At 40.0% G+C, this 19,299-nt stretch overlaps 2 protein-coding genes across 2 annotated transcripts in view; one reads left to right on the forward strand and one right to left on the reverse strand.

Moving 5' to 3' along the window:
* LOC131682250 (serine/threonine-protein kinase ATM) overlaps positions 1-11,130 on the forward strand; it is a 56,706-nt gene extending 45,576 nt beyond the window's left edge. Inside the window, exons 10-18 of the mRNA XM_058963606.1 lie at positions 4,647-4,797; positions 4,867-6,405; positions 7,109-7,198; positions 7,263-7,384; positions 7,447-8,773; positions 8,847-9,388; positions 9,443-9,717; positions 9,888-10,617; positions 10,681-11,130. Coding sequence (XP_058819589.1) covers positions 4,647-4,797; positions 4,867-6,405; positions 7,109-7,198; positions 7,263-7,384; positions 7,447-8,773; positions 8,847-9,388; positions 9,443-9,717; positions 9,888-10,617; positions 10,681-11,035 — 5,131 coding nt within the window. The 3' untranslated portion in view covers positions 11,036-11,130. The remainder of the gene's footprint in view (positions 1-4,646; positions 4,798-4,866; positions 6,406-7,108; positions 7,199-7,262; positions 7,385-7,446; positions 8,774-8,846; positions 9,389-9,442; positions 9,718-9,887; positions 10,618-10,680) is intronic.
* Positions 11,105-15,924, reverse strand: LOC131682252 (estradiol 17-beta-dehydrogenase 8). Its single transcript, XM_058963608.1, has 3 exons — positions 15,717-15,924; positions 14,898-15,515; positions 11,105-11,344 (listed from the first exon to the last, which is right to left on the reverse strand). The coding sequence occupies exons 1-3, from the start codon at positions 15,754-15,756 to the stop codon at positions 11,262-11,264; spliced, it is 741 nt and encodes a 246-aa protein (XP_058819591.1). The 5' UTR covers positions 15,757-15,924; the 3' UTR covers positions 11,105-11,261.
* Between the last annotated feature and the right edge of the window lie 3,375 nt (positions 15,925-19,299).

Raw genomic sequence — 19,299 nt, forward strand, 5'->3', positions numbered from 1 at the left:
ATAAAACATGCTTTACAGGTCGCATCGTTTGCTTGGAGCGAATCCTAGACCTGATACCCTTCCAAACCACCAACTCCGCGACACCTATGGAAGAGTCTGATGAATCGTCGTCCTTCCGTTAAGTAGGTGGAGCATCAACACTTCCCGTCTACCTTATCCTTTATCCTTCCCCGTGAACGATGGAGATGGGGGCGGCCGGCAATGATGGCTATCATGCTGTTGAGATTTCAATATGGGTCGGATTGGTATGAATTCCTACTTACCACTTCCTAAGCAACTCTTATTAGATAATCAGCAGTCAAACATGATGAAGTCAGTGTGCAATCCGCCAAAATCATCGTCACAACGCAACGCAACGCAACGAACAAGTTCGGTATTCCACCAGTTCCTCTAGAAGCACGCATAACTCGAAGCGGAAAAGCCTCTTGGTATGCTGCTACTATGAGTGAGCTTGTTTTATCCACGATCTCATGCAAGTCGCTTGGAAATTCAATCGTCGGAAGATACCCATGAAACCTAGTCGCCAAGCCCTCTTCGTAGAGGTCCTCGTTCGTAGATTTAGGATTAGGATATGTGACGATATCTAGCGAAACGTTTAAATGATCATAGACGATGTACTTATGACCAGATAACGACGGTTCTAGCTCGTTTGGTACGAGCCAGTTTTCCAACTCATGCGTAATATTGTCAGAGCAGAGAGTTGCCCCAAATTATGTGGTGGCCATTTGCATCACTGCCGATTATGAGGGGAAACTCATTTCTGCCACAGTATGATACAACCCTTTTGAAATAATCAGAAGGTGATGGTTCATTATTCGGCCAATATGCCGAACAATAGACGCATTTCTTGTTTATGTTGTCAACAGTCATATTTACCGTGACTGCACAAATATCGCGAGTTGTGAGGGCGGATATAAGACATGAGTCAATAGCACCATTCGCAAGTATACATGCACGAGGCATTTCACGTGGATTTGTCATGCCATTTTTGTTGAAAGCTACGAAGACGGGGTTAAGGAGTTTTCCAAAACAGAAGTTTCTTTTATGGAAATATGGTTCTTGAACCAAAGCCATGGAAGCTTTGCACAAGGCGGGATAGATTGATAGTTGCTGTACGTTTATGCTGAAGATTAATTTGTGCTACTCTAACCATACTCGATTACAGCACAACACATTTCATCATCAGCATTTGTTGTACAGCAACTAGAAGATACCAAACACGTTGGTTTATAATCGCCTACAGCGAGCCCCGAAATGGGCATTTGGGACATGACCATCATTTGAATCCCATGATATGCAAAGAAACAAACGTCCACTATGTCACAGATTCGCTTGACACAGCAAGGGTAAGACCCATGACACTCCGTGCGCGACTGGCATATTTTAGTGCTGCCAGCCATTCAGTCCTCGGCACGGAGAAACACCTTGACATGAGGACTCCTGTTTTCAGTCGCCTCTTACAACGTAGGAACAGGAACCCAGGGGATCAGTTCATGGTTGAAATACTTCAACTTGCCGGATGCCACACGGCCTCTAGGCTGGTTTTGTCCGGAGAAAGATAATAGACTGTCATCAACCTCCTAGTGGACCACAGCCGGTAAAAGCTCCGTTCGCCATTGAGAATATTTTAAACCCCCTCAACAATTTTAACCATAGCCCAGGTCGCATGACACTATGGAATTGGGGTTCCCTGTTTGGTGGGTTTTTTTACCACCGGAACAGGAAGTCCGTAGTGTAATTCTTAGCCGGTTGAAACAACCACTACCGACACTATACGGCTTATCTAGGCTTTTCAGATATGGAAGCTGACATTGAAGGACGGCTTCCATAGATGACCGAACAGCCATCTATAAAATTGCTTAACTACTTCTCTGGAACCGGTGTCTTGCAGTCCTGTAGACATGCGGCTGCTCTAACCTTTAGGCGGGTGAGCTCCGGGCACATGGCACAGCTTTATATTTTCATTGTGCTATCTTCAAAGGACGTAGACCGCTCCCCCGCGGTAAGCATAGTTCCTGGGTGTCAATTACATACTCAATTCAGTTAGGTAAGTTCTGCACAGCTGAACAGTCAGTAAAATTTTTCAACCAATAGTTTACCAAGTGGCTTTAATTTACTGATTTTCAGCGATATATTTTCCTTGTTTCAGTAAAACAAACGTCACTTCTACTGAGATCTCGATAAAAACTTTGTTAGCTGAGTGCTGGGCTGTGTAAATCTCGCTTGTAGCACAAAAGCTGAGATTCGGTAGAACAAAATTAAGTGTATATGCCTTGTCCATTTTTTCTCGCGGCAATGTGATTATGCCGACTGAGGATGGTGCATTCCTGCTTATCTAAACGCCTTCCTCAATTTTCTCATGAGATCTTTCAGGGCAGTTCGGATCCATTTGATGATACCTAAAGGCCAACACGGGGACAGTGTTTAGTATGGGAAATCCTGCGGAGCTGCTGAAATTCTAGACACTTGCACGATCATCTCACCTTCGCCGATCTTGTAGCCAGCAGTGTCGACCAATTGTAACTGGATAGATCTCTCTAGCTCAAACTCGAGCCACTGATCATTTCGACTAATTTGATTACAGTACCCAATCGTTCCGTCGAATCAGATTAGATCAGGAGATTGTTCATGTAATTAAGTGTTCAGTGTCCTATTTCGTGAAACAGAACCAGCGAACTGAACCAATCGCCCTGGAATATGTCCTTCATCGCCTGCCACAGGAGCCTTACGACTAAGGGACGAATGTGATAGAGAGTCGTCTTCTTGTAATTGATATAGGCCATATGAAGATTCTGTTGCCCATAATCGCAAGTCAGTCCCATGTTCTATGGGAAATATGTGGCGATGATGGTGCTTGACTTTGACTATGTACTTTGATAAGGGTTGGACGTCCAGCTATCTTTAGGGAGGTGAATTGTGGTACCACGAGAGATGAAATCCGGTAGTATGTATGGTTGGCCATCGCGGAATGCACAACAGTCAGCTTCTTGTACCAAAGGTCGTCACTGCAGCACAGAATACTATTAGCAGAGTCTTTTGGTACCACCAAATCAAATCCCATATCAAATTAAATAGACCAAATGTGTTGGGTGGATGCTGCGGCTGTGTGTGATGTGGCTTTGCAGGCAGGGTACGATTACCATCGCCAATGCGATAATCGTATGTTTTTTTTCTGGAACGTCATCATATCCCAGTGATAGCGTAAGGGTTAGTGCATTGGACTGCGACTGGAGTCTCGAAGATTGCGAGTTTAAATTTCGCCTCTGGGGGAATTTTTTCACATAATTTTTTTCGCTTTACTCACTATTGCGATCAGTTTTCCCCGTTGGATACCACCAAAAAATATTGGCACTTACGTAAAAAACCAAATAAATAAATTATTAGTTTAATTCGAACGGCGGGTTCGCTTCTATCAGTCAGCACTGTTAGCTCTGGGTAAGGGACCAAAAATCGACAGAATACGATCACCGTCACCAGTGCGATAATCATATATTCTTTCTGAGACATCATCATATCCCAGGGGCATTGGGTCGGAGTCTCGAAGGTTGCGGGTTCGAATCTCGCCTCTGGTGATTTTTTTTAAATATATTTGCTTTCGCTTCACTCACCATTTCTATCAGTTTTCCCCGTTGGATATCACCAAAAAGTATCAAATAAGAATATTGCTGTTCATGAGTAGTATTGCAGAGATCAATTTGTAGGAATTCTGCAGTATCGGATCCTTGGGGTGTGGCACCTGCCTCATCTATATTGAAGGTCATATAACGAAGTCTAGGTTCAAGTCCCTCCACTAGCGCTATAGATTCGCGGCTCTCACTTGCGAATGATGCGCTCAACCGTAGTGAGCTTCGTCTCAGCTCTCTCTCTGCACTTCCTGCTGAGCCAAATCATTTCTGCCTAGGTGAGCATATTGTTGTGAATGATTGTGGCCTTGTGTTCAATGCGTTCTGATTCAGACTTCTGGTAAACATCTCGAGTAGCTACGGTCGTTCGTTCACGGTTGTCGCGAGCGCTGTTCAAAGATACTAGGTATAGACCACGAATTTATATATCTCCGTCGTCCACATAATCATCCACGTGACGATGAGTGATTGGTGACTCCTAGTCGTAGCAATCCTAACAGGCGCCGCGCTAATTCATATATGTGTTGTGTATGGTTGCTATCTCTGTCCGTTCTTAGTCGTAGCTCTCGGAACTCGTTGTTTTGGAAGCACGCCCTCCTACTTCCTCTTGTCATTCGCATTGTGCCCCACACTTACTCCAGCTGTAGTTGGAGTGCCTTCCTCGGGCAATTGTGTAGCCAATGTTTTTCGTGGTCATAACTCTTGGGTTTTAATAGTTTCGACCCATGCTCCTTTTAACGAGAACTCAGGTAGTGTTTATAAATTGGACTTTTCGTCTATGCGGCTGACTGATAGGATGAAATCGAAACGTTATCTTTACTGGTCGAACCTGTAAGTTAGGTATTTTAGGAAAGGTTTCTATCGAAACCAAAAAAGGTATAAGCAAGGCACATTTATCGTGCAAATTTTAGGAATCCTCTTACGTAATCTGATTAATAAGATTATAATTTTTGGCCGTTTTATACATATCCTAAAACATATCCAATTAATTAAATGATTATTTTTCTTGTTTTCATATTTCAGCATTCCATGGTACTTTACTACTTCTGAATCGTTAAAAGAATTCATCAAAACCTACCGTAATGTAATAGCATTTACTGTCCTGTGCCACATACCACTAGAATTATCACAATTTTGTTCCTTCATTAAACAAACGATGGCTGACACCCTCAAGGTACGAACTATTTGCTCAACTTGAATCTTTAGTAATAGTAACTTTTTTTTTGATTGCTTGATTTTTCAGGCCATTTCCGCTCACTGCACATCATTTCTCATACCGAAGTGGGCCAACTGCACGAACTTGCCCATCCAGTATTCAAAACTAGCGGAGGAAATGGAACAAGTCATCAGCAGTGCACACGTAGATATTAAACAATGCATTTCCTCCGACGAATCTAAGGTTCTCATCGTGCAAAAACTAATCAGTTATCTTCACGATGAAAAATCGATGCGTAAGTTGTTTGCACGTGAAATTCTGATACCAGAGGCAAAGTGTAGTCTAAACATGGAAGGTTTTCTGAAATGCTTGGATTATTTTAAAACTATGTTTAGCACCACATCAAAACAACAACCACTTACCTACCTTTGCACAAAGCATCCTACCGCCGTGGAACAAATTCTGCTTTGCTTCAAAAAAAACATCAATCGCTCGGAGATCGTTGAAGAGAAACTAATTATCCTTTACCAGTATTCGGCGCTAGTTGATCAGATGGATGATTACTTTGGCCAGCACCGATCAGCAAATTTGAAGGAATATCTAGTCCGCGATATTACCTATTTCCTATGCCATACCATGATCACCATCAAATCTCTACAAGTGTCTATCCTGAATGTTCTTGAAAATTTTCTTAAATATATTATTCCCACATGTGCGGAATATTTAAGACCATATCTTAATTTTCTGGTTTCATCATTGCTGTTTGTGCATGATCAAAGGACTTCTCAATCGGTGTCCTCGAAAGTGATAGACTTGCTTAAGCTTATAGTTATTGAGCATCACGTGCTATTCGGTGACGGTGTTAAGAAATTAAACTACTTTCCCGAAACCGACGAGTTTGGGGAGCTTCGTCGCGCTTTAGGGAAACTGAAGGAGACTCAATATCAATTGACTCTTGCTGAGGATATCAACCGTATCATACAGTTGCCGAGTTTGAAGTATGAAGAACTAGCTACACTGCGCAGTATGTTGGCCGATAATAAGAACAGTTTGTGTGAATTGTGCGACGAGCTGGAATCTTCAGATGGTCTCTCTGAAACCTGTTCAAGAAATGTTCTGATACGATTAATCAACGTACTGCTGGATGAAGTTCGCCACAGTTCTAGTGACAGACATACGATCGAAGCATTGCGATGCCTTGGAGAGATAGGGCCAATCGATTTGTCTACTTTAGTGCTTAGGTCTGATACGGACACGGAAATCTACCAAAACTGGGTTTCTTTAAACGACACTACGAGCCAGTTGGTTCAAGTTTTGATTGTGGAACTGAACAAACTTGTGGTTACTAGAGATTTACAGGTCGTTGAGAAGGCATCCGCTGTGAGTTACCATGTGTTACAGAACGGAGCATATCGAAAATTGGCGGCTGATACGAGAACTCTGTTTCCGTATATGGCACTTGCAGAAACTGATTGTCAAATATTTGAACGTACGGATGGAAGAATAGCTCTTTGCGCCCTTATCGATAGTGGTATTGATTGCTACACCTCATTTGTATTGGCTTTATCGACAACGTTATTGGAGTTTGTGAAGGATACTGTGATAAAAACGCTCACCGATATTGAGGTAACTATTGAACATGTATAAATAATTTTAACAGATGGAAAAATCGCGGGCTTAACGTTTCAATTCGCATGTATTATTCTAACATAGTCGTCATTAAGCACGATGAAACCATTCGATATTTTTTTATAGTGCTTGGAACAGGTAACTGGCATCCCTATCTCTACATACAGAGTTTGACAATAGGCAACATCGCTTTTCCACCGATCGATGGGGGTCAGTTTGACAACGTCAAAATCGCTTAAAATGTCATCAACAAACAATAGTAGCAGTAAACAAAAGAAAACAATGAACACTTTAACTGATTTGATATAAACTAAAGTGCTACTCGTTCGTATTTAAAATTAATTTCGTTCATTTTGTTACAAGCAAAGTTCTTATGTTGGCTACGAAAATATGACGTCACGTCACCCTCTTGGCTTGGAAGGTTTGACTTTCACAATTCGCTTATTTTTTGTCCATGACTTCATCATTTGAGCGCTTGTCTGTTGGCAAATTTCCTAATTCGGAAACAGATAATAGTAACACTGTGTTATACCCGGAGTATAAGGGACGTGATCGAATTTTGGTGCCTGATCGGGCCGGAGCCTAATGCTTCGTTATTTCAGCAGCTCACACCCGTTCCCCACAATCCACCGGAGGTGTTTTGCTATCTAGTAGCCAAAAATATCTATACAAATTCCCTAGCGGTGGTTCCTTTTTTCAGACAATTTTTGCGGCCAAAATCATTCCTCTTTTGATGCGAGTTATTATGAGCTTCTGCGATGACAAGCTGAATAAAGATATCGAAGATTTTGTAAGTTATTCATTTTCAATTGTATTGTATACCATTTATATAAAACACTATTTTACATTTGAAGGTAAATTCGTTTTTCGAAAAATTCAACAACAGTTCTACGCCTGTTTCATGCATCAGTAAAAATGTGGAAGCTATTCATCTTATGCTGAAAATAGTTGAATGTATACGATTGAACAACCAAAAGTGAGTCCACGGATTGTTGTATATAAACGATGAACAAACTAAATGTGTTCTTCACATTCCAGCGAGCCTCAACCGAAAATCCGACTAAAGTACTTAGCGATCGCTACCGCCAGTCTTCACTGTCAGGCATATTTTAAAGCGATCATGTATGCTGAACTGTGGTGCCTAAATCAACACAATGAGGGTGCGAGTAGTGACACCTATAAACGAGATTCGCAGCTAATGGCCATCATGAAAACCGCCCATCTGTCTATTGGAATAGATGAAGCAACAAAAGCTTTTCTCGACCCAATATCTGCCCGAAATGAGTATTACCAACTTGAACGTAAATACAACCAGAATTTACTTTATTACGATGTCGTTTGCGCGAGTGGGAATACGGTTGATAGGTTAGCATATACGGAGGCCTTGAAAAGGTCCTGCCTCTATGAATTGGCTAGTAAGATCACAACGGAGACGGAAGTTGACTATGAATGTGCATGGCGTTTAGCCGATTGGAATATGCCCTTGGATGATGTACTAGATAGGTCGAAGAGTGAAGTTGATTGGCAGCATACGTTGAGCAAACAGCACTATAAAGCTCTTAAGAGCTTAGAACTTAAAGATGAAGTTGCAACCGAAAGTGCTGTGTTCGAAGGCAGAAGAGCGATAGGCGAAATGTTGAAAATCGCTAGCATGGAATCGACAAAAAATATATATCCTTATCTTTGTAAGCTACGTCAGCTCCAACAGATCGAGGATTTTATGAGCATTCAGTTCCTAAGAAATATTGATGGTCATCAGGAATTACTTCAGAAATGGGACCTGCAAGACAAGCTTCCTTACAGCGATTTTTCTTTTATGGAAAATATACTTACCCAGCGCATTGTTATGTTGAAAACAGCTCGCATTCGCGCACTGCGTAAATGGGTTCCAGATGCGTTGAATCAAGCACGATTCCAATTAATACATGAAGCTCGTATTACTGGTAATTATAATGTAGCCACTGCTAACATATGCGCCATGGGTCAACAGACCATGTCCGAGGATGTAAGATCATTGGTAATGTTGGAAGATGCACAACTAAACTGGGCTATCGGCGATAAGTTCCTGTCCAGGAGATTGGTGAATGAAATCGTTGCTGGTGGAAAGTGCAAAGACTTGATGGTGAATGCTGCAGCGTATCGATTCTACGGGATCTTTCTAGCTGAAACACACGCAGAGGACGTCCACAACATTTACAAAAACTTCTTTAAGCAATCGCAGGCACTTGTGGAAGAATCTTTGCGACAGGCTAGTCAACAGGAGCAAAGACCTCAGATAGATTATCAGGGCAAGTGTTTACATAGCGATCGGAACTTCATTGTGCTGCACAGTGTAGCCAAGTATGCTGATCGCGAGTTTATGAGGGTAAGTTTATTTTGTTGAAGAAGTAATCAAAAAAGAAGTAGTACATTGATATATCGCAATTTCTATATCGCAGCTTAAAACCCACTTTTCTTCAAACGAATATAAGTTAAAGAAGCAAAATTTGGAAATGTTGAAAAAGGAATTATCAATGATTGAGGCAGAACAGGCTAAAACTAAAGAGTCAGAAAAGGAGAAGCTAATTAATTTGCGACGCGCCAAGATGTCTATGAGAATGAACGCCGCCCGAGATGAGGAATCAGTGAAGACAATGAAGTCAAACATGAACGATTATCTTCAGTTGGCACTATTGTATTATTCATCTTTCTCTCGGAAAATGAGCGTTGAAAGCGACCTGTCCGTTTTCCGCATTGTCGCACTTTGGTTAGGTAATCATAGTTCCATTGCGGATAGCATTCGTGATTACCTAAATTGCATTCCGACCCATAAACTCGTACCTGTGCTACCTCAGTTGACTCCCCGGCTCGATAATCGAAGCGATGGTGTTGGCAAAATTGTTTCGGATGTTTTGGAGCGATGTGCCATCGATCACCCGTATCACACATTACCGCATATTTTTGCTCAGGTTTATGCATTTGCTGATGTGGACCGAACAGAGTAAGTTTAAACTGTAATGAAAATGCTACACTTAACTCGTTTTTCCTTCTACAGAATTCCAAAGGACGATGAACGGTTACTCGGAGCGCAAGCACTGTATCATAAGTTGCTGAAAAAACAGAACATAGCAATAATTGTCGATCAGTACACCGACATGAATCTGGCATTAATTGAGATGGCTAACAAAAGTCTGGGGAGCGCGAAAGGTTTCAGTGATTATACCTTGACTTCACGCGATGCTCTAAAAAAGTGTAAAGATTTAGATAAGGTACATTGTCCGACAGTAGAGCTGAGGATTAGAGAGAATTGTGTTTACGACGACATCGTCGGTGAGTAAAAAGATTGTTTATTGACTAGTAGGCAAAAGGCGCTAACTTTGATCTGAGTTCTACTTAGTGCTTTGCTGTTCTACATTATCCGAAGCTCGCTTTTTCTATAGCACTTCTCCATTAGAAGCCAAACTCTGTTTTCAAATAATTTATATACCATCCCTCCTTAGGCATCCACTTCTGGGACGACCAGATACAGGGTGTTGGTGGAATAAACGCCCCAAAGAAGCTAATATGTCACTGCATGGACGGACAGGACCGAATTCAGTTACTGAAAGGTAAGGACGACATGCGACAGGATGCCGTCATGGAGCAAGTGTTTACCATTCTGAACGTGCTTATGCGTCATGATAAAGAGGCTCACAAACGGAAGTTGACGGTGCGTACGTACAAAGTGGTTCCTCTGTCCCGACAAAGTGGAATACTGGAGTGGTGTTCTGACACAATACCACTCGGAGCATGGTTGATTGCAGCACACACACGTTATCGACCCAAGGATATCAGTCCTTTGGATGCAAGAAAAAGTTTTGCTGAGTTGGCGAAATCATCACTGAGAACAAAGCAGGAAAAGTTTCTGAAGATCTGTCAGCGTTTGAGTCCTGTGTTTCAGCATTTCTTCTTGGAGCGGTTCCTTATGCCTGGAATGTGGTTTGAGCGACGGTTGTGTTATACTAGAAGCGTCGCCGTCTCATCAATGGTAGGCTATATTTTGGGGATAGGTGATCGCCACGTGCAAAACATACTGGTGGATGAAAAAACTGCCGAAGTGATTCATATAGATTTTGGAATTGCATTCGAGTTAGGTAAAAATTTACCAACTCCAGAGACGATTCCTTTCCGCCTAACCAGGGATATCGTTGCGGGAATGGGTGTTAGTGGCATTGAAGGTATTTTCAAGAAGTGAGTCGAAAATCGTCAAAACAACCTGCTGCATACCTACATATAAATGTATTTTTTTTATAGGTCCTGCGAGAAAACGATGGAAATATTGCGTAACAATAATGCACCGATTTTAACCATATTGGAGGTGTTGTTGTACGATCCACTGTATACGTGGAATGTGCTCTCGAACAAAAAAGCTGCTCGACGACAAATGGCGGATATGTACGGCGAGGATGACATTAATAAGCCGGATGGTAGCAGTACTGCTGTCAATATAAGCGCTGAGCGCGCTTTGCTGCGTATCAATGACAAACTTAACGGAAGGGAGGATGAGAAGTTCACCTCTGTGGAAGGGCAGGTAGAAAGACTGATTTTTGCAGCATCAAGTAATCTAAACTTGTGCCAACTCTTCCAAGGGTGGCAACCGTATTTGTAAGTGTTTTGCAAGTAATGCGCTTGTTTCTGTTTAAATTGTTTTAAGAGAATTTTAATGAGTCTCAAAGCCTCCGTAAAATACAGGTGTTTATTCAATTTGATGTGAAATTTCCCAAACTCTCAGCTGCGCAATGAGTTTTTAATTTGCTGGATGTTTCCACTAAATACAATAATAAATGCATCTTTTTCGGTTTTTCCTGAGTTCACATATAGAGTATTGAGTTGAACTATCCTCCAGTTACTTCTACCGAGGTACCATTAATGTAACTGCTTTTGTCCGATGCTAAGAAAGCGATCACCTCGGCGATTTCTGGAAAGATGGAGAAACTAACATTAGTTACTGTATGTGTATTTGAATTGTTATGATAAACAAACAGGTTAATTGGCGATTACGTGCTGAGTAATTATTCGGACCTAGAGATAAACGAATAAAGAAATCTATGCTGAAATGTTTTTTTTATTTTTACCCATTTCGCACAAATAATGTCTTGTAGTGTAATAAACAAATAGTTCACGGGATTAACGGTGGTGATATCCAAATTACCTTTGAATAGAGACCGTTTACTCTTACAGAATCTACATAGATAACAAGAGGCAACTACGTACGATAAGTGAAAATAGAGGCCCTGAGTTTGGAGCCAATAAAATTGAGTACAATAGAGAAATTTAGGTAACGAAAATTAAACTAACGAAATACACTAGTTTAGGAATTTAAGCATTAAGCTAAGAGAAAAAGTATTTTTCGAGCCAACTTTTCGACTCTAAACATGAAAAAAGTTCATTTTCTTTTTCAAAGAAACATTTTTGAGATTTTTTTGAATGACATGTTTTGGATATTGCAGTTACACGCTTACAGATTGAAATATAATGCTCTGTTCCTTCCAAAAAAAATGTAAGGTTTCAAGCGACTAAAGATTAACAAGTATAACCATTTTCAAAATAATGTTTTATTTCGATTTGTGATTCTGAAAATTTAGGTATCATATATTTTTGGAAAGGACACACCAACATCTTTATTGATTGAATTGATCGGATAATTTTTTCACGAGAGTAATAACTAACTGAAGCAAAAAATTGTTTAACGAAAACATCTCTAAAACGCTCCATTGAAAAAATAATTCATATTGTTTTGTTCAGCTACCCAAATTTAGACTAGAAAATAATATTTCTCACAACTTATTTTTTGTAACCTCGTGATATGAACGATGACCAACGATCGCAACAGCTCTTGGAGAAGCAACGATTTTCGCACGAAGCGTGAAAGTTGTAAGTAATGGGTTAACGACCATGGGTTACTTGTGTTCTTTACTATTCTGACTAATTTTTCGGGGCGGTCAAGATGCCTTTACCGGATGTTCGTAGCCACAAAACAAAGAAATAGGAAAATAAACTAATTTCAACGTTATCTTCAATATTTCCTCCTCTGCCGAGCCACTGCTACTGGCGGATAGGAGGGGGGGGGGGGGTTGTATTTAACACTTTTAGCCGTCCGACACTTACGCGGAAATCAAATATTTTCGTCCGCACACGTCTCCGCGAAATTGTTTATTTTCTCACGCGGGTTACGTTTTTTTCACACGTGGGCTGGTCTGGTGTCCGCGCGCAGGTCTCGGCTCTGGAAAAACTCATTTTATTTTGGTTTGAGGAGATTTGGTGGCCAAACTAAGAGGTTTTTACCTGTTAAATCCATCAGCTCGGAAGATGCACCGTTTTTGGTGACAACTTTTGCCGGTAAGTTTTGTGGTCCTAGTTTAGCATTGTAAGTGCTTTTGACAACTTCATATTTCAACCATTTGACTGTAATGGAAAGGCTTTGCGAACTTGCGATGTCGCAAGTAGTATTGATAACGAATACGTTTAATTTTAAATCAGCAATTTTGATATTTATGTTTAGTTTCATTAAATGAAATTATAGCAATGTGCATCATAGAACTGCAACTGGAACGCGGCAACAACGAGAAATTTGCACACTAACAGTGCTTCAGTCGTCCAATATCATTGCTAGCTTCTAATTCCACGAAATACAACAACGACAAGTAAATATCGTTAATAGTGTATTTTCGTTCGCCCAGCACTACGTTCAATACCGAAGGGACTAATGTCGCTCTCAATCGCAACGCGAAAACGAGTGTGCGTAGAAAATAAGGAAATTGATCTTACTCGTATGCTTTGTCCTAGGCCGTTGTCTCATTTTCGTTTTCGCAAAGTTCCGATGCTTTAGAAAGTAGCGTCGTTGTCTCGTCATTTTCGCCTGATTTTGGTAAATGAAAAAAAACATTTTTCGACTCTGCTCAGTAGCCTTTGAAAAGGCATCGGTTTGCTGTCGCAATCAGGTATCTGCTACACCGCCGTGATTTCAAAGCCAACATCTAAAACGTCGCGTAAGGGTCGATCCACAATAAACAGAATCGATTTGGACACAATTTTGTGATAATCGAGTTCGTTTAATTTTTTGGAGCACCATGGTGTAATTTTTTGTTATTCACCGACATGTCCAAAACAACACATTTCTTAAATTAGCTGTCCAATATTTTCGCTTTTAAACAAATGTCTAAAAATTGAGCCCTGGCGTACGGTATCTGACTAGTGAAAATCGAGCTTCGAGCAAAACTAGCTGTACAATTTGAACTGTCAGTGGGGCCCATAATTTGTGTGCCCGCTGAGATGTTGACTTATGTCAGTTCAATACAAATGGGATAGGGGTGCCATATACGTGGTCGCAATTGTCGAATCTCGTTCGTCATCTCGCACAAGACACGTAACGGGTCATCTCCTAGGAGCTTTTCGTAATGAGACCCTTGGTTTTGGGAAGCATTGGATCACTGTGCAATTTCAGGTATGTTTATACTCAACAAATCACCCAATATTTCTCCATCCTTCCTTTGTTGGTTGTTCGAAGAAAATACTACCTTATTGTCACCAAAATGACTGACAAAAACTACAACAACTTCCTCCAAAAACCCCAGAAATTTCTTGGTTGACCTCTCCCCTGCTGCATAATTTCGGATAATATGGAGCCAAGACCCCAAATGAAGCAACCATATGCGGTAAACCTCTTTGTTCGGGTACCGGTACTGGAGATCTTCCTTGATTGTTAGCAGTTTACTAAAGCAGATCTCCTGCTCTTCACACATTACCGCAAAATAACAGACTATTCACTACCCATAATACCGGAATAAGATATGGAATTTGCATGTCGATTTCGTCTCATCAGTATCCGACACTAACTTAGTTACAGGATTAAGCTGGCGCCGGAATAACTGTAGCTCCAAAAAACGAAAACACTATTTGTGTTTCTGTGCAAATCCCTAGTTATCCACGATGACCCGCAAAAAGGTGTTCTGATTAAGCTGGTGAGAATTAATGAAATCGAAACTTATTTTGGCTTAACAAGTCAATGCAATAAACCTTTTCATGCGCTCATAAACAAACAAAAACACCACTAACCAATGAATAACTCTTCGAATTTATGATAAGCATTAGGAGTACTCATGGAACAAGGAAAACAAATTGGCATTCACAAAATATAAAGGTGGTAAATATCAGTATAAAGATCGATACGAAGATGGTAAAAAGGAATTACAATAACCATCATAAGAAATAAGCGTATTCTAAAGTGATCATATGTCCCGGAGTAAGCGAGAACATCTTGGATTTATAGAGCTTTTCCCGCATCATCAGACGTTCCGCAAATTGCTTCAAACATACTATTTTTATTCCATAATGTCTGTATTGTACATACATTTTGTACTAAACATTTAATTAAGTCGCGATACCTAATCTCCAAACAACGTGGGGATCGTATGATACATACTGGGTGTTTGGTTCATGGTTAAGGACGGCTAAATGCTAAATATACATACCTTCTGGATTGCCGAAACGTCGCAGAGCACATTGCATGATCATTATGTCCTTCACCTTTTGCGGCAGCGTTGCAGTCATTGGAGTTTGGATGAAGCCAGGTACGACCGCGTTCACTCGAATGTTGTAACGTCCGAATTCCCGTGCAACCACCTTGGTCATAGCTTCGACACCTGCCTTACTTGGTGAATAATTCGACTGACCTATGTTTCCACTGCGGGCAACGATCGATGACACGTTAACCATCGCTCCGGGCACTTGGTGGTCAACCATAGCTCTACCGAAGTGCTGAAGTACCAGCCAGGTACCCTTAAGGTTCACGTTAATTACAGCATCGAAGTCTGCCTCGGGCATTTTTAGCAAAAAGTTATCCCTTGTGATACCAGCCGAATTAACTACAATCATTGGTGGGCGCTGGTACCGTTCGATGGTTGCATTGAGTACTTTAGAAATGCTATCGCTGGACGCAACATCCATCTCGAAGGCAACGTTATCATTTTGGCTGTTCAGGTCTTGCACCGTTTCCTCTGCCGCTTTCAGGTTGCGATCGACTGCCACCACGATTGCACCATCGCGAGATAGAAACTTACTCGTGATGCGACCAATACCAGATCCAGCACCTTTTACATAATAAAAAAAGAACGTTATCGTTGAAAGCAAACGTATTTTGCATTATGTAACTTGATTGAATCTGAACAGGTCACTTTTCCAATTTAAACTAATTTGAACATTTAAATTAATTTCAATTAGGCGAAACCTCCTTACACTTATTATTATTTACATGATAGCTAGCCTGGGTGAATGAACGGCCTTGAACCTACCTGTTACGAGTGCAAGTCGTCCTGTTAGTGGTCCACTCATGATTCTTCAATTGTTCTCTCAAATATCAGTTGCGTTTAATATCTTTTAAAATGATGAAAAATAAAAAAAAATAAAAATAGGAAACTGAGTGCTACCACAACGAGTTATATCTGCACTTGTTTACCGGGCAGACTGGATTCCTTTACTGCCGCAAATAAACACGTCGCCTCATCGTGGTGGTACGATTGCGCGATAGGAGGTTGTAAAATACTTACCTCACGACACGACACACACCTCTTCATCCAGTTTTTCCGAAAAATACACACATTACCCTGATAGACCGAAGTTATGAATGAATGTGTAGCTGTTGAATCGCGCGTGCCGGCTTCGTGGTAGAGTATTGCAACTAATACTGTTATATTTGATCACTTTTACAAGCGTGGTATGAAATCCTAGAAATAGTGCTGAAAGGCGGCGCAAATTTGACAAAGGGTTGTATCTTGTGAGGTGTTCGATTTGCTTGAATTTAGATTAATTGCCAAATTTGCAGTTTTGATGGAGTTGGCGTTTTTTTAAAAGTCGATAAAATTGTGCTAGGGTATGGCGCCTATTATGACAGTAGAGCCTATTGTGACCTTATTTTGCACCTCTTGGTTTCGAATCAAGTATATGAGATAATGACAATATCTATTTGCCTGAAACAGATGTGCAAAAATAAGCTCACGTTATATGCTTTATTTTTTGTGCACATATTTATTTGGAACTGTCCTGTAAATCCCACTTTTAATTAAAGAAAAATCAATTTGAAATATCTACTAATTCGCCTAATTCACGTAGTAAAACCTGAGCTTCTGTATTTGCTTCCCGGGACATCACTCTGGACAAGTTAGTTGCTTTGAACGTTCACATGTGTCGTGCGGAGATGCCAGATTGGCAGACGTGTCTGCAAATTCGCAGACTTTTAATTTTAGCTGCAGATTTTTTCGATGACGCAGATATTTGCAGATTTTTTAATTTGGTTGCAGATAATTACAGTTTTTTTTTAGTTTGGTGGCAGATATTTACAGATTTCTGAAAATAAAGGCCTTTGGTTACATTTGTTTCAAATTACAGTTTTATCACAGATAACAGACGTTTAGGCTAGAACAAAATTTCTTCAAAAACCTGTGTAAACTTTCAAATTGATAAACGTTGGAAATCCGTGTTTCACTATTGTCATCTGCGCAACTGTTTGCTACACGTTTTTGACAGCTGCACTCTAACTGCATTGTATCGATCACTGCGCCATCTGCAAACGTTTGCCAAACGTCTTTCAAACGTCTAATTTATTCGAAATTTCAGTAGCGGGTATTTACACATGATTCAAATCGAGCTTAAACGTCTGTTATCTGTGGTTTTATCTATTTTAGGCATTTTTGGTACTTCCCAGACTTTGAAAATTATTATTGCAGACATTTGAAAAAAGTATCTGGCATCTCTTATGTCGTGTGAACTGTTTGGAATTTTTTGTGTATAACTAGTGCTAATTGGGTAGACATCGCCTAATTTGACACCCAGTTGGTGCTAGCTACTGACGAAATGGATTCGAAATACAAAAAATAAAAATTAAAGTTAGGTTTTGTGCCTTTAATGCGCAAAGTGGTTTAGGGGGTTATATATGTTGAGGTCAGCCAAAAAATCAAAAAATTTTATACTCTTCTATCGTAAACTCAGAATCTTAAGAATGTTACCTCAATTTTTATAGAGATCGGAGTAGTGGACGCAAAGTTATAGCGTTTTTCATCTTGCTCCCTTATAGAGGTGTTGCTTAAACTTGAAACTTTAAATGCGATTATCTTGAAATCATGTTTCCCAAAAGCGTCTTTGCGGTAACTACGATTGCCGGAAAAGTTTTCAACCGATCTCAAAACTTTTTTTGGCTTGTTCGTAATTTAACTGCCGTGTCCTTGAATGATTCCATTTGTTCGTCAAAAGTTTCATATTGTTATGAATTTTTAATATTTTTTTCAGGTGAAAATCGTCCCCGTTTCCAAAAAGATTTTTTTTAAAATCGATCGTTCAAGGACACCACAGGTACATATACTAATGATTTTTTTTTACTTTGATGGTTTCTGTTGAGCTGTTGGACTGGAATCGTAGTCATGGCAAACCTCTTTGAAAAAAAAAACGCGCTCTGCGGAAATTGCTATAGCTTCGACAATTATTAATATTTTTTATTTTCCCAAGTGGATTTTGCAAATTGGACATTGTACTACGCTAAACGTATAACAAGTATTTCATAAAAATATGGCTACATACCTTAATAAAAATTCAAACTTTTCCCTTTTTTCCCGCATCTCAACATATATAACCCCTTAATCCAATTTTCCCTTAAAACAAATAGTTCATCATATGCAAAAAGTGCTTTCAAAAATAGCGTCCAAAGAAGTACGTGTTAGAAAAGTTGCGCAGTCCAAACGAAAATCAGATATATCTAAATAGAATACTTCAAAAAGCTTGGCTAATCTGCAAATTCTGTTCACAGTGTTTCAAAATTGTCTAATACTCGATTGCCAACAACTACAAATAAAAGAAATGCAAAAAAAAAACAATTTTAAGAAATGAACAAATGGAGTGGGTAGCGAGAAATACGTCCAGCAGAAGGCCAGACATTTCTGTTGCTAGGAAAATGAAAATGTTTGTACATAATTCGAAGTATGATTAAGGAATGAAGCCATTCAGGGTCATAATGGTGTCGTACCATAGTGATAGGCAGAATGTGAGAACTAAACCCTTTTCGAAAAATTTTTCGTGGAAATTTGACAAATATTTTTTGTGTAATAATGAGTGACAAAAAGTTGGTCGCAGAATCTTCAACCAGCTTTATGACATGTTTTTCTATGCAACGGAATGACGTATTAAAGGAACGATAGAGAAGTCTCAGTTTTCCAAGAAATATTTGGTTTCGCAGGTCATCTGCAACAGTAGATGAACCAGTAAAAATTTCGTACCAACAAGAATGTACCCCAGAATATTTACAAGAAAAATTGGTTACAGAAACGATTTAGTGCCGTTATAATGTACTCTTTCTGTTGTGGCCAGATTTGGCATCTCCTCATAACGTCAGTGAAGTTTCGCATATTAGAAGTAAATCATGTCTATATTACACAAAGTGAGCAGTTTAGATGCCAAACGCGTTGGAACAAAGTCACTAACATTGATTTTTGTTAGGACTGTAAATAATAACTTTTCTAACATGCACTTCTTTCGACGCTATTTTTAAAGGTCCCTTTTGTATATCTTAAATGCATATATGTATTTTTGGATAGAACAATTGAATATTTCAAGTATCACGAACAAACCTTAATCAGAAACGAATGAAAACATGCATTGATTTAAAGTGCGGTTGGCTATGTAGAATAAACTTGGAGGCTAGAATAGGACGACCATACGTTCTGGTTTCCCAGTAGATGTTCTGGCTTTGAACTTACTGTCCTGGTGTTGATATGTTGAGTAAAAAGCTTAAATTGACCTAGTTTTTAAACTCCAAGCCTATTTTTTTTCAAAAGGTCACTCTGGTCCAGGCCACAGTTTCGGTCGACCGCAACTATAACTGCGACGTTA

This window comes from Topomyia yanbarensis, chromosome 2, assembly GCF_030247195.1.
Source record: "Topomyia yanbarensis strain Yona2022 chromosome 2, ASM3024719v1, whole genome shotgun sequence".
NCBI classification, from domain to species: domain Eukaryota; kingdom Metazoa; phylum Arthropoda; class Insecta; order Diptera; family Culicidae; genus Topomyia; species Topomyia yanbarensis.